The sequence below is a fragment of the Osmia lignaria genome, chromosome 9 (assembly GCF_051020975.1).
Source record: "Osmia lignaria lignaria isolate PbOS001 chromosome 9, iyOsmLign1, whole genome shotgun sequence".
In the NCBI taxonomy this organism is placed as follows: Eukaryota; Metazoa; Arthropoda; class Insecta; order Hymenoptera; family Megachilidae; genus Osmia; species Osmia lignaria.
In genome coordinates, this window is record NC_135040.1 from 10,447,711 (window position 1) to 10,473,817 (window position 26,107).

General features: G+C 42.5%; 2 protein-coding genes across 4 annotated transcripts in view; one reads left to right on the forward strand and one right to left on the reverse strand.

Moving 5' to 3' along the window:
• The first annotated feature begins 2,067 nt into the window (after nt 1–2,067).
• Syx17 (syntaxin 17) lies at nt 2,068–4,433 on the forward strand. Its single transcript, XM_034317773.2, has 5 exons — nt 2,068–2,466; nt 2,536–2,731; nt 2,800–3,011; nt 3,085–3,301; nt 3,395–4,433. Exons 1-5 carry the CDS (start codon nt 2,335–2,337, stop codon nt 3,541–3,543), a joined length of 906 nt encoding a protein of 301 aa, XP_034173664.2. The 5' UTR covers nt 2,068–2,334; the 3' UTR covers nt 3,544–4,433.
• Nucleotides 4,434–4,697: 264 nt separating this feature from the next.
• Nucleotides 4,698–26,107, reverse strand: part of LOC117601202 (uncharacterized) — a 196,239-nt gene continuing 174,829 nt past the window's right edge. For all 3 annotated transcript variants that reach the window (XM_034317688.2, XM_034317706.2, XM_034317697.2), the window contains 10 exons: nt 10,268–10,715; nt 9,638–9,890; nt 9,310–9,385; nt 9,057–9,230; nt 8,564–8,935; nt 8,218–8,361; nt 7,918–8,131; nt 7,705–7,821; nt 7,365–7,568; nt 4,698–7,277 (listed from right to left, as the gene is read on the reverse strand). In XM_034317688.2, coding sequence (XP_034173579.2) covers nt 7,051–7,277; nt 7,365–7,568; nt 7,705–7,821; nt 7,918–8,131; nt 8,218–8,361; nt 8,564–8,935; nt 9,057–9,230; nt 9,310–9,385; nt 9,638–9,890; nt 10,268–10,715 — 2,229 coding nt within the window. In that variant the 3' untranslated portion in view covers nt 4,698–7,050. The remainder of the gene's footprint in view (nt 7,278–7,364; nt 7,569–7,704; nt 7,822–7,917; nt 8,132–8,217; nt 8,362–8,563; nt 8,936–9,056; nt 9,231–9,309; nt 9,386–9,637; nt 9,891–10,267; nt 10,716–26,107) is intronic.

Genomic DNA, 26,107 nt, shown 5'->3' on the forward strand with positions numbered 1-26,107 from the left:
TCGTATCGAGTCAACCGGAAGAGTAGGAATCTTTCAAAAAATCGCAACGTAACAACTTTATCCTTGGTCTGCGCGTACAATCAACGTGTGATTGGCCTTTTGTCGGTCGATCCGAGCTTTCAACGTGATTTTAATGCCACGCATTCGAATACGAGACGAAGATTAATTAAATGATCGTCGCTTGTCCAGGAGTCAATGACTCCGTTCCTAGAAAGAAAACGCAGCCAACGTGTGACGATACTTTTGTTTCGTTGTTGCATCGATTCACGTGACACGTTGGTACGTTCTTCTAATTTCACTGTTTACCATTGTTTACTTCGCTTGGCGCTTTGTCGAGTTCGGCCTGTTAATTAGGAACTCGAATCTCAAGTCTCTAAAGCGGAGTTTAGGTATAAATTCGGAAGTGGTATTATCTCGTAACAAAGACACGTGCTCGGAATCTGAATGCACCACGACAGCTACGAACAGTCGCAACTGATTCTCCTTCGTTCGTTCGCGATGCAGTTGATAAGTAGAGTATCTTATCATCGCTTGCATTCAATAGAATGCTAAATAGAATTAGTATAGTAATCCAAACAATTTTGCCTTACAATTGCTTCTTTACAAATCTCCGTTAATTAAATTCCTTTACGATTTGTATCGAGAACTCTAATTTTGAATAAGAGAGTTCCATGTTTTTAATCAATAGTGTGTATCGATTTTCTAGGTTGACTCATTTCGACGTATGTTCATATCTTTCGCTCTCGTTGGATCCATAGCTAGTTAGGGTCTTGTAGCAGTCTGATTGCAGACAAGCACACTGCATCCTAATGGGCGATGCCTTCTTATCCTCCAGTACACACAAAGCCCGCCTCCGTTCTACGGCTTTCATTTTTCCTTCCCTGTTCTACCTCGTTTCGCATTTCGGTCCCGAGTTAATTGTCTTATTGAGAAAAGCAACAGCGTTTCTGCCTTCCTTACATCCTAACAGGACAACGACGGAAGCGAAAGGAGACGGTGCATGAAGCAAATAACGTTTAGATCCTTGTAATTTAAAGCTAGAAAAGGCAATATCACCGAACGAAACTCGACACACAAGCAAACGAAACGATCGAGCGATCGATCACGTCGATGGAAATCGTTGGAACGAACGTGGACGATAAAAGTCCTGGCGAGAGGGTGTCCAGTGTCAGAAAAGGAATCGCAGAAACAGGGCACGACGACGTCAAAGACACCGAGTGTTCATCTATCCGGTCGGTGACAAAAGCTCAAAGGATGGAATATCGAGATAGTCCATGGTAATTTGAATGCCGTTTGAAATAAGAGGTCACCAGAAACCGGGACAAAACGGATCCATCCTACCCTACACGGTATATATGACGTATGGTGGTTTTAATGAAAGCCAACAGAGACTGGCGACTGGAAAAAGAAGGGAATAGGGGATGAGAGAGAGAGAGAGAGAGGGAAAGGGTAAGAGGAGGGTGAGACTGGTAGAGAAGACTCGATTACACGTCACCGGCAGCCCAGAGCCTATTTGGTAGCAATCGGTTTTTCATTACCGAAAGCTTCATCGGCTTTATACCGAATTGTACATTCGGCGAACCCTCGTGAAACTCATCAAGATCGTACGTCCTCTCGGAATATCGTTTCGCGACTTTCTGGCTATCGTAGCCGCTCAACCACTACCTATCGTTTGGGCTAATGGAACTCGAACTAGGAAATTCGTTCTTCATGATGATATCAAACAAAAATATTTACGTAAGACCAGAGTTATTTCCTTTTTCTTTCTTAACAATCATGATGAACGTTTCACCCTAAGGGACATCACTCTAAATAAAAATTGGTACATGCTATTAAAATTTTAATTACTCTCATAGATGAAATGTGTAAATCCTAATTAAAGCCCTTATCAAAGAAGACCCCTTTGTATTTTATTTAATAAACATATTTGAAAAATTTCTTGAACGAAAACGATACGAATGCTGCCACCTTCGATCTCTTGAATGAGCCATTGAAGAAAAATGACTGTGCATATGGAATACAGAGGGCAGTGGCGTTATCAGAATGACTGCACCGTAGTACGTGCGATTCACAAATAATCAAGCTGATTGGTTATGTTTTTTTTTGAACTTCGGACGATACGAAAATAAATTAATGGTGTCGTAAACGATTGCTGTTGCTACCAGTATGAGTAATTAATATTTTGCAACAAAAAGAACATTTCAACGCGGTGTTCGAACAATATAAATTACGATGCATCGACGAGAACGTCTACGATAAATCGTGTTTCGTGAAATATGAGAAAAGGAATGTGAACGAGAATAAAGAACTTATTGCATAAAAGACCCTGGAAATATGTCGACTTCGTCGGGAAATATCGCTTTGAAACAGCCTATTAGGCGTTTGGAGATTCAAATAAATAATTTCAACGTCGCTATACCACATCACGTTGGTTTGTTGAAGCGACACAAATGTAACATTCAGAAAGTACGTATTGAATGATTCTTTGGTTATGTGACCGATGTTTACGTGTAAATTCTTTTTGTTTTTATACAGTATCAAGCCGAACATGACTGGGAGAAAATGTACAAAGAACATATGAATGTATCAAGGATCATAAAACAGCTTAAAGAATTATTATACCAGATGGATACTCTTAGAGCACAAGTTTTAGATTCAGACATTAATGAATTTGATAAATTGACTGGTAATGCTCGTTCGAGTATCATGAATGCAGTAAATGAATATTTAGGTAACAAAGGAATAATCTGCTTTGCAGCTATAAAGGTTATTAATAATACTAACAGACTTACCTTGCAGAATTGCAGTTGAATTTGCCCATTTCACCACCAGATTTACCCAAAAGTAAAGATCAAGCCAAAGAGCATCCACTTGACAATCGATATGTCCAGTTGCAGGAAGAACAACAAGAGTTGCAACGTCAGCAGGCATGTCTGCATGCCTGGGACTCCCTACAAGGAGATATACATCATTTGCATCAGTTGTTTGTTGATTTTAACAAAATTGTGGATGTAAGTTGTTCAATTTATTCAATTTTAATTTTAATTATGTAAAAAGAAAGTAATATTCTATTTGTGCAATCAGGATCAAAAAGAACTAGTGAATACTGCAGAAGATGATATAGAAGAAACAAATGTAAATGTAAAAGAGGGGGAAAAGTTCCTTGTGAAAGCTGTAAGGTACAAGGCTGCTATGTACCCTATAGCAGGAGCTGTAATTGGAACTTGTATAGGGGGACCAGTTGGTTTAATAGCAGGATTGAAAGTTGGTGGACTAACTGCACTAGGCTGTGGCATTTTAGGTCAGTACTCTTATACTACACCTACTATCATGGTCTACTACATACTATTAGATTTTGTATCTACAGTATTTATAATGAATTTCATACACATAGGATTTACTGGCGCATCTTTATTAAAGAAGAAGGAAATAGAAATGCAAAAATCAAGAAGTACAATGGAACAAAGTTTGACTGAACAGAAATCTGTACAAAAATCAACATCGTTGCCTGAAAATTTAAATGAAACTAAGAAAGAATTGTGACCCATGTCGAAATGTGATAGCAGCATTAAGACAAAGAAAAAAAATGTCTGCATTATTGTCTAATTCCAAAACATTGATACCAACAGTGCAATATATCATTTTTAGAATTAAGAAGTGTTTGATATAAAATTTAAGTACGTAACCAAAATTACCATGGATTTGAGGCCTAGATATTGCTATAAACATGGCTTGTGATTTGCTATACATTTTTTCAACTAAATAACTTATCAAAGTTTTTAAGTCATATGTATACTATGAGAAAAAATAATGTTAAATAAGCATATAAATAAGCGAGAAATCCGCTGGGACCAAAGTTTATTTTTTATATTGCAAAGGTCCTAGTTAACAATTTCTCTAAGTCGTTAGAAATATTAGATTTGTTGATTATATGGTTGTACAATTCATTAACATCTATAAACTATTTTTGACATTGATATTAACGAAACGAATACGATTGACTGATTAGAATTACGTTATTGCAAGTATGTATTATGTTAACGATGTATATGATATTATATATAATTTTTCCACGAAATGTACTTACAATAATGCGAAAGAAAGTTGTATTTTATCCTCTTGTTGAAGATTTGTCGGAGCACTCGCGTCACGTATTTTCGATGCTTATCACGTGTCTCGCGTTTACACGAAACGTTAGAGTCATTAATTGTACACAAAATTGAGAGATTATTATCGCTTGTAAATAATTTTTGCAAATAAAATGTTCAACTCTACGAATAAGTACACGCCACAACCGAACCACTGCGCTTCGCGTCACTCCGGTAAATAAGCGTCCGATTTACCGCGCAATAATCGTTTAAGTATCGCAGCGGATATATCGATCGACGATTCGATACAAAATGGAGGACGCTCCATACCGCGTAGTCGCGTCGTGTACGAATTCTTTAGGTGATCAAGTCGATTTGTGTTAAGTGTTAGTTTTTGGACAAAATACCACGTGGAATGGATCTCGAATTTATTCACACATTTGTACAACGTATATTTTCAAGGTGAGTCGAAGGGACAACGAGATAAATTAAAAAGGTTTAACTTCGCTACAAAAGGCACCCAATACAGTATATTTAGCAAGTAGTAAAATACATCGGTGTTAGACACAGTACAATACTGAAATAATCATGTTATTAATGTAAATATATAATATATATATATACATTCCGTTATAATAATGCGAATACTTAAACCTATTTAAAGTAAAACGATCTACTTAAAAAAATATTAATAAATATCTACGAGCGTGTACAATTAAGTGACTATCGGTGTATTTCTTAAGGTACCGTAGGTGTTATCAATTATTATCGTCATCAGATTCGACATCCCTAAATTCAAAAGCAACACCAAACTCAGAACCACGGAAAATAGAGAATTATATTGATTTCGATATACTTTCATTCGCTTAGTCTCACTTTCGAAGGGCGGGATATACTCAGCCGGACGCACCGATTTCATATGGCATGCGCATTGTGTTCCTTCGATCTCGATCCACCTAATTTACAATACCTAGATATTTATCTCGATTCTCGATAAAATTACTGGATTTGTATGGTACAACTAAATCGCGACTCTCATACAACAAAAAAGAATCGATAATGCAGGGGTGCATCAAAATGTGCCTGGAGATTCTTTGTAAAGTTCTACGCTCTAAAACTACGTTCTCTAAATACCATCAATTTTCATTCGACTCCATAATACGAACTAAACGAATTTTGGTCACTATCCATGAGGTATCATTGAAATACCTTGGCAGACCTTGGCAATAACAATGGCTTAATCGACTGACTCGCTTGGAAGCAGCGTAACAATACAGAATTATGTTACAGGATAATTGCTGTTTGTTACGCGCGCCAACGTGATTTTTTCTTTCTTTGATCGCTGGTTCATCGAGCGTGACTATTATTATAGTCAGAAATCGGTACAAACGATTGTGTGTTGTTGATCGCTAAGGGTTATACATCAACGAACCATAATCGAACCTGCACGGTTGAAAGATTAAGCTTCTCGGGCGTAAAAAAAAGAAATTCGCGTTGAAACGCGTGTGTGGATCATCTTAAGTCAAGCTTACCGTTGATGATTAACTTTAAGCCTTCCCAAAACGTCCACACGTCTCTCAGAAAGAAACAACAATGTACTCCTTAAACACAAACTACATGTTTTATTTAAAAAAAAGAAGAAGAAGAAGAGAGAAGTAAACGGTAGAAAATAAAAGACGAAGAAAAAGAACGAGATAGAGGGTAGAATTTGGCTTTTTTGTACAGGCCAGAGTTAAGAGTTTACATCTACAGGTGACAAAAGGTATTACAAATGACTGACATAAAAAAGAATATAATATTATATATATTTAATATATAATCTGGAAATAATATTTAGACTATCGGTTATATTATCTTGCCGGTTATATCGTATAAACCTTTAATGTTACATTATGTTACAAAGTGGTATGTATATGTGCGCATTGTTTTGACATTCCTGAAGAAATATCCCGACAATTGAATGGAATACCTGAAGAGTAGGCGAAACGTTTCTTCGGGTGTTTCATTGAAGAAAAAAAGAAAGGATAACGAATAAGAATCACGATTCCCTAAGTTGCTTTTTAATTCCATTTTTCTAGTAAGCGCGAACACAACGTGGACATGGAATATCGATATTTATTAACTACACAATATAAATAAAGTATAAAAATTACCACAGACGAGGGATTTGGAGATTTTTCGACGAGATTCTCAGTCGTTGGTGATCAGGAATGCCAATCAGTTAATGAGAATAATGGCAATCGGTGCATGCCGTTTACGATGCTGCAGAGCACATTGTGATAAAGATGCAGCCGTACACATACATATAACAGATTTCATTGGAACACATCTCTTTCTATCTAGGATTTTCCTTGAGCACGTTGGTGGATTCGAGGAGACAGTATAAGAAAATACACTTGTTGCCGTTTGCTTCTGAAAAAATCAATGGTTTCATTTTTTATCAAATCCAGACGTGACAACTATTAAAATACGCGATCGTGCGCGCAGATCAATGAAAACATCGAAGCGTATCAAAAGATAAAATTCACTTGAAAGTTGAGCTCTCTTCGAAAATACCAGTCTACGAGTGCGTATTAACCCGATTCTAGTTCGAACACTGGACAAACAACAATTGCGTACCGTGGCAATGGTTTGTAAACTGACGTTCGTTTACGGAACTCACGTGATTAAGCGTAAATGCAACGATCTGGTCGGACACTGTGTACGGCATTATGCGAGACTCGTCTCGTAGCTTGTGTGGCTCATTCGTGGAACTACGATTACTCAAGAAAATACTCGCTCTAATATATATTATCTACTCGGTACACATTGCTGTGGACATCATCGTCATTATCCATTGAATTATATGTCACACGATTGAATCACACTGTGTATATTCACTGTCTAACAACTCGCAAGTGAATCGACAATATTATACTCTGTTAGCTGTAATCAAAGGTGCCGTCCTTTTCAGGGACGATGTTTATAAATTAATGGACATGTCTTGGTCGTAAGGTGTGAGGTTGCTTTCGGACGAAGTGGCCGAGGTAACTGTTCCGGTCGCGGTTGCGCTGGTCGGCGATTGGAGAGGCGTGGACGTCGTCGGCAGATGGGACGTGGGGCTCTCTAAAGTCGAGTTCCAATGACTCCTCTCGGTACCATCGCCACCATCGTCAGAGACGATCGAGATATCGGCTATTATACCGCTTTCTGCAACCGCATTGGTACAACCATGATACACCTACGTGCCTCGGAGCAAAAGTAACTGATGATTTTCATAGTGGAAGAATTACGTACCAACGCTGCACTGACTGTTGAGGGTGGTGCTACGATGATGCGGTCTGGGACTCGTGTCCAAACCGAGGTTCAACGTCGTGGGAGGGCCACTGCTACCGCCGCTACTCGACGAAGAACTCACAGAGATGACACTGTGAGGCCTCCTGCTGCAGCGACCCGAGTCCTCTGACATGGATACTGCTATCGAGTTTCTGAATCTAGGGGCTGTTTCAACGGAGCAAGTTAAATTAGCATCATCGATTACTACTATCAATTAGCCACGTACACAGTCTGATACGAAGAGCCACTGTCCACTCTCACGTTGAACAAATGTTGAATAATGTTACACGATCGTACTTACTTTTCGAGAGTTGAGCTACGCTGATAGAACGGTCATTGATCTGATCCGCGCTAGGCCTAATGTCCAAACAAGGTTTGTTTCCGATGCCCATGCTCGACATCTCTGCCAGGCGCACTTCTGTTGATCAGAAAAGGCGTACTCGTTAAGTCGCGAGCCGGCAAACTCCGTCGGGACAAGTGATATTTCAAAACGTAAAGTCAGATCGCAGCGTACCTCTGTTTCGCAGCGCCTGTTTCCATAAAAGGTTGCTCAGTTCCTCTGTCCAAGCTTTCTTAATGTCCTCGCTTGCGCACTGCAGCGTGTACGTGTCGCCTGGTTTCCTCTTGCGGAACCAAATCTCGAACTTCGTGGGTGAGTCGGCGATCACAGCAGTCAGCCCGATGTCCGTCGTTTTGATGCTGTGCTTGTAAATGTAAATATCCAGGTTCTGAAACAGAAACGAAGAACGGATCGTTTTTAGGCGGAGCGTATACATAGAAAGTAAACAACATTTACTCCACGGTATTGTCTTACCTTCCTGTCGGGGAATCTTCTCGCCTTGCTGAAGAGGATAAGGTCTTCGAACAGAAACACCTGTCGTAGGCACTTCTTGCCTTTACCCTGCCAGACCAAGAACTCGTTTTGACGCAGTAGCCTACCCTGCTCCTTTACGTTCACCTATAAATTTACACGATGATTACCTCATCGTATCAGGATACATAGGTACGACAAAGAACGCATTACATACACTCTCCATCGCCATTGTCGGCACGATTGTCTCTTCTACTACATCATCGTTAATTAGTTACATTACAGTCCTTGCGACTCGTGTGATACAGCGTTTGATCTGTTTTAAGTGAAAGTAATACATGAAACGTACGTCGCAATCACGAAGAGAATCCATCGCCAGTAGGTCGTTTCCATGGCGCAGTTGGAACCGTACCATCTGCTCGGCCGCCCTTAAATCTGCCTCGCCCTCGACCATCGGCTTCATACCGTCTTCCTTCTCCTCCTTCTCTTCCTTACCGGACGTTTGTTCCGAGAGATCGGTACCCGCTTTAACCAGCTGCTGCAACAGCAACGCGTACTTCCCCATTCGTTGAACAGGCTTCAGCAGGTAGCTAGCGAGGTCCATCTTGTCGCCTAGCTCGAGTTGCTTCTGCTTGAAGAAGACGGTACCGTACTCGGCCATCAGGGAGTCCGAGTTTGGTTTGTTCTTGTTGTATAGCGCGTACAGATAAAACTTTTTCTCCTGTAACGCGTGCGTCAAGAATTGAAGTTTCCAGTTGGGTTAAGAATATCAAGGAAGACTCGAGGGAAATTCAGGGGAGAGATAAAAAGAGAATGAGGATATAGGAGCAGGAGGAACTTACGTGTCTAAGGAAACATTGTCCCACGTTCATCGGCGATTGCTCGCACTGTTCCAATTCCCGTAAGAAATGCTGACTATGGAACTCGTAGATCTTCTCCACGTTGCCGAAGATCACGTTGCGTTGACCCCTCAAGGCTTGAGGAATGTCCTCTCGTACCAACTCCGGGATGTAATTCTTCAGGGACAAAGATGGTTAATAACGTGACTGCGTTCGATTAAACTTCGTACGTTAACGATACCGGAGAAACTCGTACCTCTATTATGTACTCGAGCGATTTGACGTAGTCTCGTTCGGTCTGTATCATTTCCCTCATTATAAGCAGTATTGTTCTGCAAGGTGAAATTCCTGGTTAACGACGTTAGCCGAGCTCGTAACGAATTCGCATAATCGCACCGCGGAATTATTAGAAGCAAACAGCGATGCATTGTTAGCGTTTCAGTGTCCGGAACACGGAAGAGGAATCGTAGGAACACGTAACGCGAAATCTGGACCAGATTCCCACGTTCGAACGTGGCTGGTGGAAATTTTTGTTAGCGAGAATATTAAGCAGAAAGAATATATAAGTAAATAATACACAGTACTTTTTCGCCTTCATTCCAGGAGCGATGCTAGCAGCTCTGTGGAGGTGAGAGTTCACCGGTGGCTTCACCAGTCGTCGCGGAGCAGGACTTCGCGGAGGTGTTCGAGGAGGAGAGCAATCCAGCAGCTGTTCAGCGCTCTCCCGAAGCTCGGCGATGTTGTCCAGCACCGGTCGACCGCCGCTTCCTGTGGATCCTACGCTTTCCATGGGACAGGCGTACGATGCGCTGCTGTCGCTGTCATCCCATGAAGTTCCTGAAACGACCATCGTCCATTTTAGAGGAATCTTCCTTGCAAGGAGTGTAACGAGGTGAGTACAAATAATATTCTGAACACGCCGAAAGATACCATAAAAGGAATAAAGAACGGTGAACGTTAGAATTTTCTATCGGTCGTACTTGAAATATGTGGAGTGGTTATATAAAGTGAACTGAAAGTAGGGCAGCGCTGTTATCGCTTGTATTCAATAAGTCCCCGTTGTTTCCAATGACACGACGAGGCATTTATTATATCGTTAATATTCGACCAGTTTCTATTGCTTATACCAGCGTAATAAAAATATAAATAGAATGCTAAAAAATGATGAAACATCAATGAGCCAGAAAAATGTCAGAATCACATGATAGACATACTCTTCGTTAAACTGTCCTCCCAAGACGCGGCAGACTCCGAGGCGGCGAAGGATCTTCTTCTGGCAGGACTGCCGGGGGCGGAAGTGGTTCTTGTCATCTCGAGAACTTCCGCACACTTGTTCCTTGCGATACGACATTGTTCTATAAGGATCTCGTTACCGAGTTTCTCGGCAAGCGCCATCATTTCCGTGAAATGCTCGGGCGGCAGGGGTGGTCTGGCCATCAGGAATTGTTGGGCCCCCCTCTCGCCAGCGAGACGAGCCTCCTGGGCCCACTCGTACGCCCGATCCTGAAGCAGGCAACATCTCGACGTGTCTTCGAGATACTCGCGCCTGTCCTCGAGGCGGGAACCGAAACCTCGAAGATGCTGCTTCAAGGATCTCGCGAGTTCGCGAAGTCCGCTCGCACTCGCCGCCTCGGCAAGATCGCTTCCTTTGTCAAGATGTCTCTGTAACAGATTAATCGTTGTTTAACATTCGAATGTTATTGTAATTATGTTAATCGTCCGACATAATACATTGGAAAAGGGTGCCAGCGTAACAGAAGAAGGTTCAACAAAATGTAACATGGCGGTTCATAGTTCTATGGTTTCTTTGTAAACACGGTTCTCCCTTGAAGCAATGTTTGCTCAGATTTGCCATGAATACAATATTGTGTGTAAACACATGGAAATATTTCATTGGTCTGGCCGTAACAAAAGGGAACAATAAAGACCCTGCTTCTTGGATGGAAACGATATCCTGTTCTCTCCGAATCGAAGTGGAACTCCCGCGGTGCGGCACGGAACCGTCCCTAATGCCGGGGCCATAAATCGACATATGGGGAAAAGGAACGCAACGATGAGCAGGGGAGCTCGCGGTCTACGCTATGGGACATTGTCTGTGCACGGAGGTGAACTGTTTACACAAACGTCACTTCACCTATAGGGTGTTCACGATAGATCAGTTGATTATGAGAAATTTGACAATTCAGCTATATTTTGTGGCTTCCAAGACATTCCATTATATCGTACCTTCCAAATTTTTTCCCTGTATAAAAGAATGATGGTAAAAGATTGAATTCGAGCTGTCGATTTACAATACATCCCGCAGGAATAAACGTGTATCCGTTTCTCTGCTCGACATACACACCAGTGATGATGGGAGCGTGAAATCCTGTTGGACATGGATCAGTAACATCCTGGAACAAGGACAATCGAGTATCCGTGACGAAAGTACATCGTGGGACACGATGACAGAATGAACGAGATAAATACCGAGATAAATGGACCGAACAAATCGGGATAAATGTTCAGCTTGTAATACAAATTCACGCCCGTAATCGTAAAACCGTTCATCAATCGACCCCCATATAATACTTAATTTTTCAATGAAAAAGTTGAGGGATATTTGGAAAATTGAATTCTTCAGGAATTGAAGCTTTCTACTTTTTACGACTGATTGCATCTATCGTGGAGGAACACTATATAGGGGAAGAATTCTACTTTCTGTATTTTGCCCTCTTCGAACACGTGGCCAAGACCCTTAGGGTTTTGAGCCGACGGAAACACTTTTCTAAGCTCTCGGATGAAACGAGCGAGCGGAAATCGCGACACGTGCAGCAGCTGAAGCAAGTTTGCTCAATGGCTAACGAGCATCGTTAATATAGATTGCCATTTTAGTATTGGACGATGGAATAAGAAATATTTATCGACAGAAAAATAATTCTTTTTCTCTAATCATCTCTTTCGATTCGCTGTCACGCGTCAGTTGTTAATCGAAGTTAATGCAGCTACCCGCAACCAGGGCGCTCGACGAACTTTCAATTAGGATATTGAACATATCGCGTTGCATTTGCCTGGTCGATTACAAACGGCTGGCACGGTGCGTGAAATATCGCCAGGGGATGTTGGCAAGATTTCTCTCCGTCGCGTTTAATCAGCGAAATCATTTAGATGCGGGGTGCGGTTCCCCCACGAATAGTCGACTATCCTCTTGAACGATCCTCGTGAACGGCCCAGGGCGATTATCGATTCTTAGCCAACAGAAAATTCGCCCGCATCCTTACGAAAGCAAGTGGCCCGCATTCGGTTGCGAAATCGCGCGAAAAACACCGCGATCCAAACGTGTATCGCTTGTCCCCGTTAGAGAAAATCATTGAGAAGGGAACGCCGCGAAAGTATGCGCTTGCATGCCTTATTTCGTAGCATTTCCATATTTATAAGCGAGTTTAACACGCCACGGCTCGTTCGCGACGACGCGTAATTAATTTACTTGTAACACGATAACCCCGTGGTCGAATTCTTTACGCAACCACCTGGCTGATTTCTCGCCTGATTACTGAAGAATTTGTAACGAGCTACGTGGAACGCGATTAGGCAGCTTTGGGGGCCAATTTAGGTGATGGAGTATTTCTAATCGTAAAGGGTGCGCGTCTTAGAAAACAAATTCTCCAAGGGAAATCTTGCTGTCAGGAGTGTTTCAAAATCAATACACATTAAGCATCTCATTACCATTCTTTGCCATCGTGATTTCCATCGTAAGATGTGCAATCGGAACATTAGCATCAGCCACGCTTCTTGCGCGCATCGTCAGAAAATATGACAGTCCCCTCGGTTAAATAAACACTCGATTACACAATCCAAATCGTTACGGTATATCGTCCGGATGCAGTCGCGCGTATTTAGAACGCGTGGAAGACACGGTCTGCAATTACCAACCATCGATGATCGTCATCGGTGAATCGTGACACGACAAATATTCTAGTCGACGATTACGCAAGGTGACCGATAGACAAACGCAACAGGAAAATCTCAATAAGGCAGGTCGTTATTATGGCGGAATGTAGAAAGGTGCCTCTCGCGGTGCTAATGCATAATTGTCGGAGCGTGAAAGCAGATTAGATGAAAACGTGACCAACCGCGTGCACAAAGTCCCTCGTTTGGAACGGTGAACCGCTGCGTCGCCTCGGCGAGACCATTAATCCGCACGTATCGACGATTAACACGCTAAATCGTCAATTAACGCGACCTAGAGTCGCGGATACGCGACGTCCACCATCGATAAGTTAAGAGGATTAAACTTTCTAATCCCGTCGATAATCCATACATAAAAGTACCGAATTCTGAACTCGTTCAGCTGAGATACTGAAATTTTCTAAGACAGTCCTCAGGAATAAACATTTTATTCTTCATTGGAGGGTGTGAGTTTCACAAGTAACTCAACTTCTCAAATGATCTTTCACGAATCCTTTCTAAATGTAAGATTTTCAATCGAGACTTTTATTGAAACCGCTTAACCTTTTCGCTACAAAGGCGTGCATATATATTTGAAGAATCGACAATCATTTATAACACGGCGTATATGTACGCACTCGAAAATGGACTGTCAATTCCGAAGGTCAAATGTACCTCATCATCGGCATGCAGATCTGACATGTAATAGAGGAACGCAAAATCGAATTACTATCGAGCAATAAATCACTCGTCCATACAATTTCAATCATAAAGGGATTGTGTTGGTACTCCCCGCCATCGCTATCAAAGGGATGCTTACAACTCTTCATCTATGCATCCTCCGATCTAACTTTAAACTATCTTACTGACGAATCCATTAGTATACCTTCGCTTTTTCTTTCCTTTATCGCGATCGCCATAAATTAACCCTTTCATCGATTCACCCGTATACATGCATCGTCTGAAATGAAATATTAATAGCAGAGATACCGAATACTATAAGATACCGTGCAGAAAGGGTTAATCGTCGCGTCCCTTGACCAGTGGTCCTAGTGTTTCCGCGTTTATCAACTTTCTTATAAAGTTGAGTAGCGGTTGTACCGGTAGTCGCGGCACTTTTCAGATTCTTGACCAGCGAAACCGGACGTGTCGTCGCAGAAAATACGAGCTCGACTCGCGTTTCAGACGCGCTTCGGGTCCGGTTTTCCTAGTCGAACCGACCTGTCGACAGAGGAATCACGAAAAACGAGCTTCCCCGTTGCACGACGGCAAACACACCGCGACGATCGTCGTTCGACGAGGTTGTTGACCATCGTGGTATTTCATGCAAGAAAGTGCTGCATACCGATCCCGCCAAACTTGTCCGCGATCGTGTCACTTGGAATTTTCACTTGACAATTGTTTGGGCTTCTCCTGTCATTATGATTCGCTGATACTCTATCAATGTACACCATCAAATTATTAATTTTAGAGAGAAATTGTAATCGTAGTTTCTCTAAAAGGCTCATTAACGATTATTCGTGTATCGTGAAGCGTTAATTATTCACCGTATTTTAGACTTAGCGTATTCTTTCTTGTTAATGAACGATTCGCCATGAATGTTTACGGGTGTGAACGAGCGTGAAAGCGAATATTTCTGGTCGAAGGCATCGACCAGGTTTGCGGGTTAACTCTTTATACCTGCAGCGAGAAAGTATAAGCGGAATTTTCTTAGGACTCGTTCGATTACGTTCGTAGCGGAACGATAGGAAGTGAAACGTGCGGCGATCGCCACATAACTAAATTCCAATTTATTAGTAATTTAGTCCCGATTCATACCACGGTAAGGAAAAAGTAAAAAATCTTGTAAAATCCACTTTCTAAAAATCTACCAAAAATTGATCAACTATTTCGTACGTTCTAAATTTCATCCGGAAGCAACAGTAATTCGGGATGCAACTTTAATTCATCATGGAGCAAACAATGCTCCGTTTCGAGTAGCGTAAATGAAAATCGTGGCGTCTTCCGTTCGACTTCTCTTCAACTGGAAAAACGAAAGCGATCTTGGTAGTTTGAAACTGTACAGACAACTCGGGAGTTGCAACGCTCGTGACGGACGAATCTGAACGACGTAGCCTTCCCGGTAACAAATCACCTGCCGCGATAACTTTCTCCTATCGCGATTCTATTGCATCGTGTTCCCGAAACGGTTGAAAATTCCACGTGACGCCGGTGTGCAACGTGCACGCGAAACGTTAGATGAGATTTACGAACGTGCAGGGTGAAACGGTTAACGGTGCATTCCGAGGGAATCGAGGAATTTTTTTCGCGAACGATGCAAGCTATTGTTTCGTCGAACGTTCGTGGAATTTTGAAGTTTGCGGATATTCAAATTTTTAAACCCTTCGCGAAGTTAAACCGTCTGATCTGCGGATTGAAAGCTTCTCTAAGTCAAAGGTCAACGAAACCCCGTTTGAAAGAAGAATCACGAAGAGCCATAGAAAGATCATCGTTGAAAGCGAGTTTGATCAGACTGAATCGAAACGACAAAGAAGGGGAAGCGAAATTGCGCGTCCTTTTTGCATCTTCACCAACTGAAATACGCGTGGAAAATTGCCGTGTGATTGGCAAGCTGGATTAGTCTGGTCGCGGACGGAAATCGTTGAAAGTAAGAGTTCTCTCTTCGCAGCGCGGTACTTATTTGCGGGAAATCGTTTCTATGCCCTTGGGACACTCGTGTCCGCTGGAGAAAGACGTCCGCAAGAATCAATAAAGTCGCTTCGTTAAGATCCTCCTGGGTCATTATAAATTTTCCACTACGAGCCTGTGAAAGCGAAGACGTGAAATTTCTGCGAGCAGAGGTCAATGATGGTTCTGGTTCGAGAGAGTTACTAGAATCCTAAGTTGATTTTGTGGCCAGATAAACTTGGTCCAGTTAAGTCTGACTTTCTTAATTAAATTTAACTGAACTCGGAGAAAATTTATTTCTTGCCATTCGATCGATGACATTGATGTTTTAGTACGCCATTTTCTTGATCGTTTGCGGAAACATTTTGCGTAACTTAACGGCAGAAGGACCTCGAATATGAGTGATTTAATGACCCCGTAAAATGTTTGTCATTCACGACGTAGAAGCAACATGACCACAAAGCGCGTAAATGTGCCATTATAAAGGAACCCCGCATCTGTCGTTCCCCGCGTCTATACGGTTCTCTCAGCCATCGAGCAGCCTGGAAAATGTGTTCTTTCTTCGGCGTGAAAGTTTGCAGCTGCTTAGTTAATCCGGTACACGATCCAAACGAGAATAATCGTGATACATTGACTCGTCTTGGTACGATGCACTCTTCTAACGATACAAATTTACCTCGCTTACCGAAATAACTAAGGCTGATTTCATGTGGAAAGTGTTCAGAATGAAATTGATTTTAATCAAAGTAAAACTAAGAGAAGTTCTTTGAAACGAACGAATCGCGCTTAGGAACATATGGGCGAATTAGAGCCCTTTGTCGCCTTAATCGAGCTTCTCCCCTTTCGTTTAATTTCCACGAGCCACACTGCCAGTCGTGGCATCAAAGGCGAGTTAAACTCGAGGCCGGTGCTCTCGTGAAAGCACCTGGGCTCACGGAAATCAGATTCGAGTGTCGCCACTCGAGCTTCGTTGACGTTAATGGGCAGCGATTGTAGACACACCTGGACCGATTCGATCGAACGTGCGGATCTTGATAACATCTCGGAATCGTCGATTCGGAAGTCTTCCGCTGCTATTCAATCTTTGGAGCATTGCTTGCGACGTAAGGAGCACGGGAATTCCTTTCTTCTATAATTGTCCTTAATCAAGAGAAGGCTATTTGCATTGCCGTGACTGTACCTTAGTAAAAAATACCGGTGTTAATTAGCTGAACGATCGTTTCTAACAGCCTTCATTGAGAAACTTCTAATTGAACTCGTGCTGCTTTTGTGTTAATGGCGTTACTTGCAATTGTTTCGCAAATTAGAATTGGTTTTTGTTTGGTCTTACGAGGTGAGACTGGGTTCAAAGTTGAAGTCCGAGTACCTATTAAAGCCAATTACATTTGTTCTGCATCCTCATTTAAGGTCGCAGCTGTAATTTTTAACACTCTTCAAATGTGTTTGTATCCCAGTGTTCAGTTATTCAACGATGCATTATAAATTGGAGAAATCTCTTCAAATGATTCTCAATATTTTACCACGCACCATCAGAATTTCAGTCGTAACGATTTTAGCAAGCATCAAAATAATCTCATTCTAAATCGATTTTCAAAGGTGTCGACGAAATGTCATAACCATCCCAAACATTATCGCGAACCAGTCTGCCGGTCGACTGATCGAAGAACAATTATCTCTCCATTTCTCGTTCCTGGTAATTTCTCAATCTTCGATGCAATCGCGGTCTGAACTCGCGGTTGACAGGAATTTCACGTTTCCACTGGAAAAGGCACAGACACGATCGTGTTGCGCAAATCGAAAGGAAGGCGAGCTAGCGCCGTTAATGTCTGCGCTGCGCTTCAGTTCCAAGAGCCTGGAGAATTCTTGGACCCCGTTCCCGCGGATAAATAAATCATGGATAGAAAAGTTGGAACGTTTTCCAGGGCGCGCACGATCGCTGTATTAATTGCAAACAGTCCGTGCAAATAGAATTTCAACGACGTTCGCGTTGTCCTCGTTGAAGGAATATCTTTCTGGCGAGCAGACATTTCGCGCGGTTGCTCCAGTTTCGATCGCGCGTGACTTTAACGGCCCTGCTCCGCCATTCTCTTGCCTACTTCGGCCAACCACACGCGAACATATTCGCGTTTTATTTGGTAAAAAGGTTACCGATCGCGGAACCAATCCTCCGACTGATAAACGGAAGATTTATCGTGACTCGCAAACTAGAAAACAATGAATTTTGTACTCTTCCTATGTCGAATATAGTTTCTATTCCCTGCAATAAACGCCAGCTTTTACCAGATAATTTGTACACCTCCGACAGCCGTTGCTTCTTGAATGTCAGAGATTACGTACAGCTTCGAGGAAGATCGAACGTTGCTCGACATCAGGCTGTGGTACAATTAAATGTTGCACGATTTACGTAATCCTGGCAAGAGAAGCAATCCACTTTTTTACCACCTGACACGACTAACAGCGGATCGATTTTGCGAATAAATTTTCAACGAAGAACAATTTCGTACGTTTCAAAAATAAACCGTAGCCAAATCCTCCTACCTCTGCGTTATTTTTATCCGAGTACCGTGTAACTGTAAATCGCACGGTCGTACATACGATTGCCACTGCATCTCGCGAATAATCGCCTCGTACACTGAACTAATTACCATTAATTACCGCATCGAACGTTCATTAAAGTCGCTCAACGAGTTACGCGAGGCGTACACTCGACGATTTCATCAAGTTTGCTGCTCATTTCGGGTATAAAACACGGTTGTTCTGTTACGACACCGTTAACAATTAGCTTCCCGCTCGAAATACCCGCGATAAAGTAATAACAATTAAGCCCGCGGTTCAACGAACCTTGTCGTTTACATATGCAAATTGATCGCGAAGTCATCTACGATCAACGCGTTTCTTTTTCTAATTTACAACGATCCCGGACGAAAGGAACGAGGAATTTACAGATATACAAAGTCCAGTTACACACGCTTGCGAAGCGGGTAAAAGTATTTATCATCTGTTACGTTACGCAAATATTATGCAGATTCAAGCGTGAATACCAGGAAGAAATTGGCTCGCTGTTTAATTGAACGTTACTTCTCTTTCGATCATCGTCCGAAGTCTAGATTCTTGAAATTTTAGATCGCAGATTACTCCGATTACCGCATCGCTTATGCATCACAGCAAATTGACTATCTGGTGTAGATTAAAAATATGGTAAAAGTTGGATTAACGCGATTCAATTCGATTAGTGTAACGACTTAATTGAAAAGTGAAACTATCGACATACTGGAATGCAAAAAGGAACATGTCTACTTTTTATAAATTTTCTGCGAAGAATATTAGCTGTATGTCAATTAAGTTTCTTTCGAGAAGCTTCAGATCGTAAAAGGGTTAACAATAAGCAATATGCTCGATAGCAGTGCTGTTCTCAAGCGTGGCGCCGTAAAAAAAGAATCGGTTTACAAGTATGCCAGCCACGAAGCATCGTTAGACTACTAATCTTGACCCAGCCCAGCGATAGACCAAGCCTTCCTTTTCCTCCTCGGCTTTAACGGTATTCAAAAGCGAGTCACGTGGCCTCCAGAAGGCCTTCGAGGTCCTCCTTGGAATACCGATATCGTCCGCCGCCCCCGACTGAGTTTACCCTGAAAAACGTCTTGCTGGTCGTCGCGTAGACCCTGGCTTCCGTCTAAAAATACTAGCCAACTCGCTTGGGAACGCCGCGATAGAACGACGAACGGTTTGTCGCTAGAACGCGTTCATACGCCGCGTGCACGGCCTGTTAACGCGTCTACCACTGCATGCGACCGCATGCATTCTCCAACATTTGCGGCTTGTAACTTCGAGTCGTTGACTGTCCGCGAATTGCTCGATCGTTGTTGCGAGCCTCGCGAAAATAAAGTTACCGCGTTCGTTGGGCTTTGCGGGATTTTACGGGACTCGGGGGGATTAGGATTCAACGGGGTCGTCGAAAATAGGAGCTACCGATCGAAGCGGGAAAACAATCAAGTATTCAGAAACGTATTCAAGGCAGAGAGAAATGTTGAGAAACGCTATTGAATTTCAATTTTCTATTCTTTACCCCTTTACCACGTAGTAGGCTTATATAAGCATATGTTTTTTTCTAAGGAATGCTTCAGCTTTGTTCTAATTACGAATGCATAACACAGCGTCTCTATGCAAGCAACAACATGTTTAGAAACAGAATGTCATCCATTGTTATATTTCTTTTGATCTTACTGCTCCTGAATGGAAACACGCGATGTAGGTGTTACGAACATTTTGTTTTTCTTCCTAGCGACACTTAAGGAACACGGACAAATAAAATATGTGATGGAACGTGGGATACTTCCTCTTTTACTAAGACAAGCCTGAGTTCCAATCATCTTTACTATTTTAGAATACCAAAGAATTCTTCGTTGTTCTTCGTTTTCTATCGAAACCGCATTCGATGCAACAGATAAATCGAGTCGTTTAGCGGTAAACGACGGGTGATTAAATTTCAATATCCCTGTTTGTTCGCTTCGAAACAGTACGAGGCTGTTTCGTTCCTTAGCTTGCGGTTCCTTGGTTCACGCCTAGCGCGCGAAGACACGATACGATCTTCTAACCGCGTTGTCCCACATATCGAAAGCCCGACACTTCAGATATATCCTGTTCGACGTGGCTCGCGCGATCGTGGGTCGATCGAATGAGTGCATTCATTATCGCGACCGCCAGCGATAATCGAGAGATAACAGGATCGCCCACGTGTACGCGAACGATCGTGTCCGTAGGAATGCCACGCATCTCGTTCAACTTGTTCGTTGTTGGCCAATTCCTTCCGAGTTTACCGGCCCGGACGATCGCGACGAGCCACCTCTCACGATCCGTGATCTAATATGCTCGTGATCCTTATTGGGAGCTGAGACACGGCCACGGTATGCGTAAAAATATACATCAGCAGGGTGTCGTCAAAGGGACAGGATTTTTCTACGCTCTGTCACAAGCGGTTTCTCTTTTTCTTCTTCTCTCTTTCTTTCGTGAAAATGAGGTTTTCTTTTTACGGAGCTTACGGTTCTTCGCTGATTCACGCTGCCAGAATTTGGCTACGATCAGCTAAGAAGCAAGAATTGGAGTCTTTAACTCCTTCAGATAGATTTTTCTTTTTTCTTTTCTGTTTAAACTTTTGTTGGGTATTCAATTGAATACATTTGCAGTCAATATTGTTCTTTAGAATTTGGATAGTAACTGAGCAAGTGTGAAACCCGTTGATTGTTTGAAAAACAACGAACGATCTGGTGCAAGGTTCAGTAAACAAAAGAGATTCCTTTCATAGCAGAGTAGTTACAGTTTGGAATTGTTCCAAATTCCTAATCCCGCGAACAGAGGAAACAATCGTTTCCCGTCGGTTTCAAACAGATACAGTAGCGTAAACTATCCTCGGGCAAAGATTCCAGCGAAATCGCGCGCGTTCCACCACCGTCACCGCTATAAATACGCCGATTTAAGGAGGATAAATACGCGATGGTACGTCAGTGTAAATTAAAATGTGAATAATCTACGTGCTACGATAATACGAGTAAAGAATTCCAGTATCTTTTAATTCGTCTTACAATAAGACTCCGAAGTGCAAATAGAAAAAGCTGTTTTATTTCAATGAAATCGATTCGTCGGGCTTCTTAGAAGTTTACTTGATGAAAACAAACACTAACAGGATAAAGATGGGTATCTTCCCTCTATAAATCTAATTATTACATTCTAAGAACCAAAAGTGTTCAACCAAGCGTGAATATCTTGAAAATTCTAAAGACCAGCACGATCTGAATGGTAAAAGCCGAAAGTTGAACGAAAACGTCGAGACTGGTGCGTTGAAAAGCGAAAGGCCAGCTAAGTTTGAACGAGGAGATCGCGCGGAAGGATAGTCGCGAACCCTTGTTGGATACTTGCACGACAGCTCGTTGCGCAATCCTACGAAGCCGGCAAATTGAACATGAATTTTAATAAGCCGTGGCTCGAGCTTGTTTTCCGCACCGGCTGTCCGCTCGCAGCTCGCAACCACCGGCTCGTTAGGCGACGCCTAATCGTTAAGGTTGCATTCGATTCGATGCTAACGAGATTGTAAATGAAACCGACACTTCTAACGCGATCTCGATCCGCCCTTTATATCCTTAGGAGATTGAATTGTTGCCGAATAACTGTTATTCATATTTTCGAGAAGCTTTATAAACCAATAAACGAGTTCTAAAAATTCCTATAAATTGCGTTAGGAAAATTTAACATATCCGTACGTCCGGTTAATCCGAAGGCAATTGAACAAACAAATGCCCTCGGTGGATGTTTTTACGTTCTAGAAATAAACCGACCAAAGAAAATATTTTACTTGCTACATTATACACCTCCTGCATTTCTCTCGTGGCGCCGTTGATCGAATCGTACCATCATAGACCACCGTCGTCGAATAAATCGAACGCTTTTTTCGTGAACGTGCGTCACGAAGCGATGGGGATTCATAGCAGCAGCTACATCATTCAAAAGATTTTAATTAGCTGCGTGCCCATATTGCAATCCATTATCAAATATATTAAGCCTTTGCTAAATTAAAAAATGCTCGTGTATCCAATGAGTTTATCTGCTCGCAAAGAGGCAAGCCTCAGAGATGATTTGACGTTACGACAACAAAGGTGGTCGAGTCAAGGGTGGGTTTACCTTGAAATAGCTCGGCTGATTTGTGCAATTAAAATGCACGATTCCGCGGCAGCTGCGTGTGTCGCGAACGCGAGCAAAGAGACTGTGGAGAAAGAAAACACGAAGCCCATAGAAAGGGAGTCGGTGTTGAGAAAGAGAAAATGTTGACCAACCGCGACGCTAAAAATATATGCGAGCGAAAGGCAATGACTCCTCGCGCTTGCCATCCGCGAACCCGTCCTCCCATTTATCCTCGAAAATGCCCCGCGTACCTTTTGCAGGAATCGCGAACGTATAAATACCATGCGGGACGAAACGACAGTGAGGCTTGAATTAGAAACAGTCACCGTTTGCGATCAACGAGAAGTGTAATATAATGAAAATCGGTGACAGGTGAGATTTTGTAATTAAACACGCTTCAGATGCGATAGATACGATCGTAATCTGGATACAATTAAAAGTGGCTGTTTACGGCTTGTTACGGGTCGTTACCATTCATCCAACTTCCGGATTAATTGGTCGCATTTACATGAAATTGTTACACCTGTTTGTTCTCGTTCAAGGAAAGTGTTCGGGCCCACGCGTATATTATATAATAACAACGAATTGCGCCAGCCACAACGTGGAAGTTTATCATATTGAACCGATGAAAATTAATCCCCCGATGCAATTACTAGGCGGCAATTACCGCGTTACACTCTCTCGCAACATAAATGTGCAAAAACCGGCAACGATCGAGCCTCTCGTTGTCTCTCGATCAAGTAGAAAGCGGACCGTTCGCTCGATCACCATTAGACTCGAATAGCTTGATCACGAGTCATTTATCATCCAGTGTTTTTATCGAAAGCAAGGGAATTTCAATTTTCGCAGCTTTTACTTATTTCCCTCTTACCTTTGTCCATTCAACCCTCGTTAATTTCTACGTTTCTTTAGAGGAAGATCGACAATATTTTAATAGCTCCAGGTAGTTAAATAGTTGTAATATATGATGATGATCTTACGACAAAAAAAGATTTCTCTCAGCCAAGATGAATCGTTTCCTTTCGCAAATGTAACTTTCCTCCCTGTTTTTCTAATTGCGCCTGTGTCAAATGTTAAATCCGTTAGTTCGAAAAAGAAATTTCAAGGTGTTTTGTAAATTCTTCGTTGACCGGATGATAACTTCCGGGGTTTCATCAATTTTCTGTTAAGTTTCATTATTTATGCCCGAACTGTGTTCTCCATAATGGCGTCAAAATTATTCAGAATCTACCGAATACATATTCTAAGCAATTTTCTCAACGTGCATCGAACCGCGTCCGTATCAATTGCGGTTGTGGAGTAAAACGCTACACGTCGTAATAGCTACTAAACAGATGATCGTACAAGTAGAACATCGACACCTAACGAGTTTAGATACACCCTCCGACACCTTTTGCTGTTACACGGCTAAGTCTCGTTCGTATTTGATGGAGTCAGTGTCGTTGAATAAAGATTCGAGGCACAGACAGGCCGTTTCATCCGCACCTTCGTGCATAATGGCTCTCGTAAAAGCGTTCTCCGTTATGGCTCGCCGAGCTGGCACTATTTTTCTCGACGGGCACGTTCCAACATCGAGCTTCCAAGAAGTTCGACGCGTATGTAATCGCAGAACGACGAGAAACGCGAGACGAACGATTCGATGTACTTAGCCGCGAGTTTTCGAACGTCAGCGTCCTCGATGCTCGATTTCTATCTCGTTCGTGGTTCGAGGAACGCTACCGATCGACACCCGAGACCCTTCTTTGTTCTGGTTAGTAATTAAACTTCGTTAGGGTTTCCCTCGATAAGGAGGACGATTTGTTTTTGGCGATGTTTCTGTCGCAACGTCTCAAGTTCCATCGAATACAAATGACACGGGCGTTCGACGCGTTGCGTGTCGCTCCGAGGGAAAGCTGACTTCCGCTCGCGAACGGAACTATCGATCGGAGAAATCTAAAGCTGACGATTACGCGGTCGATGCAATCGGCTCGATTACGAGACGAGGAATAATAATTGGACGAGACTGAAAATGAAGAACAGGCACGTTGCTTTTCCTACTCCTTTCAGAACCAAGTGAAGTTTGTTTATGAATGATCAGACAGAGATACTTTCAACCCTTTTACCTTGTTATAAATTGTCTTGTTATAAAATTATTCATTCCACAATTTACAATTGGAATTCTACGAATTTTAACACCTTGAATTCTAAAAAAAAAGAACAGTCATCGATGATTTAACACGTTTCACAGAGATCAGCTTTAGTTGAACTCTTTCAACAACTTCGAGCACACTAATGCGTTCATTACTATAAACAACTTTCCAAGCATAAATGTGCTACATAATTCATGCGTTATGTATTCGGTACAGTATCAATTAACTTTCTGTTGCTAATGATCTCTCGTGAACTGTAAGTAATTGCGTGCATGAAATCGAACTCGAAAGAAGGGCATCGACTATCCCAGTTTTACTTTTCTCACTCCGTCTATTCCATTTCGTTTCGCGATAGACGCGTCGTGCGAGGAGTTCGAGAAGTCTATTAATTAACACCTCGCTCGCAGAAAACGGTGGCTGACAAAGGTGGCTAGATTACGTCACGGCCTCTTTTCCATCGGTGTATCATTACGCGAAGCTGTTCCTGGTTCGATCGTTCTCTCTATTCGTAGTTCATGGAGATTCATTGGACTCGGTGCTCGTTATCGGTATCCCTTGCTACGCCTACGCACTGGAACGTCGACTGGAAAGATCGGTCGAATTGTAAACATACGGGAGACATTCCATTGAAAGCACTCTGCTTATCGGAGCGCGCCTGAACACTCCGACAATCTCACCTTTCAAAGAATCTATCTATATTTCAAAGAAGCTTGTCGGTAGCAATAGATTGTAAAAAAACTCGTGAATCATACAAATCATAGCGATAGTATAATCACAGTCAAGTATTTCATTTACCTATAACTTGTTCGATTGACAAAAAATGAAGTAGGCGTTAATGGGAACGAGTTTCTGGATCCGGCGGAAAAATCGAATAGCATAATCTTGTAACGCGCTTAACGTTTTAAATATCACGCTGCGTGAGGGCAAGCGGAAAGGCGAAGTAAACGATCAAGTTTAGAAGTAGATCGTCGATGGAAGACCGGACGTTTGGAAATCCTTTTAAGCCGAAATTGAAGGCGATTTATCTTTCGAGCGGAAACGGCTGCACCGACGATACATATTCAGGTCGGACGTCGTACAAGTGCTACGAGGAAGCCGTTCGCGTGCTCTAAGTTAATGGCATCGTGATAGCTAATTGTGTCAGATTTGCCACGGTTCGATTAATCATCGAAATCCACGAAACAACATACTCTTCTTCGTGGAATCAAGTTCGTTCGGAATGAACCGAATGGTTAAATGGGATAGATGATCGGCAAAGGTACCCAGTTCAGCCACGATTTACCTCGCGCCCAGCTGATTTGACATTTGAAAAGCTAGAACAGCGTCACGACGCCGCGCCGCGGAAAGGAGACGCCACGCCTTGCATTGTCGCCAGCGTAAAAACATGGTATCGTTTCCTTTCGGTCGGCCAGGGGCGAACGGGAAAAAACGAAAGTGGTTTCAAACTGGATCGGAACGTTAGACCGGTCCTAGGCCTTCGGTATTATTTACCCCGACTGGCTGAACCGCCACACGGTGGCCATTAACATTCCCGCGATTCGTGGCCAGCAATTTCGTAGGAGAAATTTCGCATAAATTCCGCTGGATTCCAAACAGGGAGATCCCCGACAGCGTAAACAACGATGAACTTTCAAAACGACGTTGGTCCTTCCGGAATGC

Excerpts from the sequence above, each read along its gene's own strand:
- Syx17 (XM_034317773.2), top strand. The coding sequence starts at position 2,335 with ATGTCGACTTCGTCGGGAAATATCGCTTTGAAACAGCCTATTAGGCGT. Across the intron at positions 3,012-3,084 it reads ATTTTAACAAAATTGTGGAT|GATCAAAAAGAACTAGTGAA; the intron begins GTAAGTTGTTCA and ends TTGTGCAATCAG. Across the intron at positions 3,302-3,394 it reads ACTAGGCTGTGGCATTTTAG|GATTTACTGGCGCATCTTTA; the intron begins GTCAGTACTCTT and ends TCATACACATAG.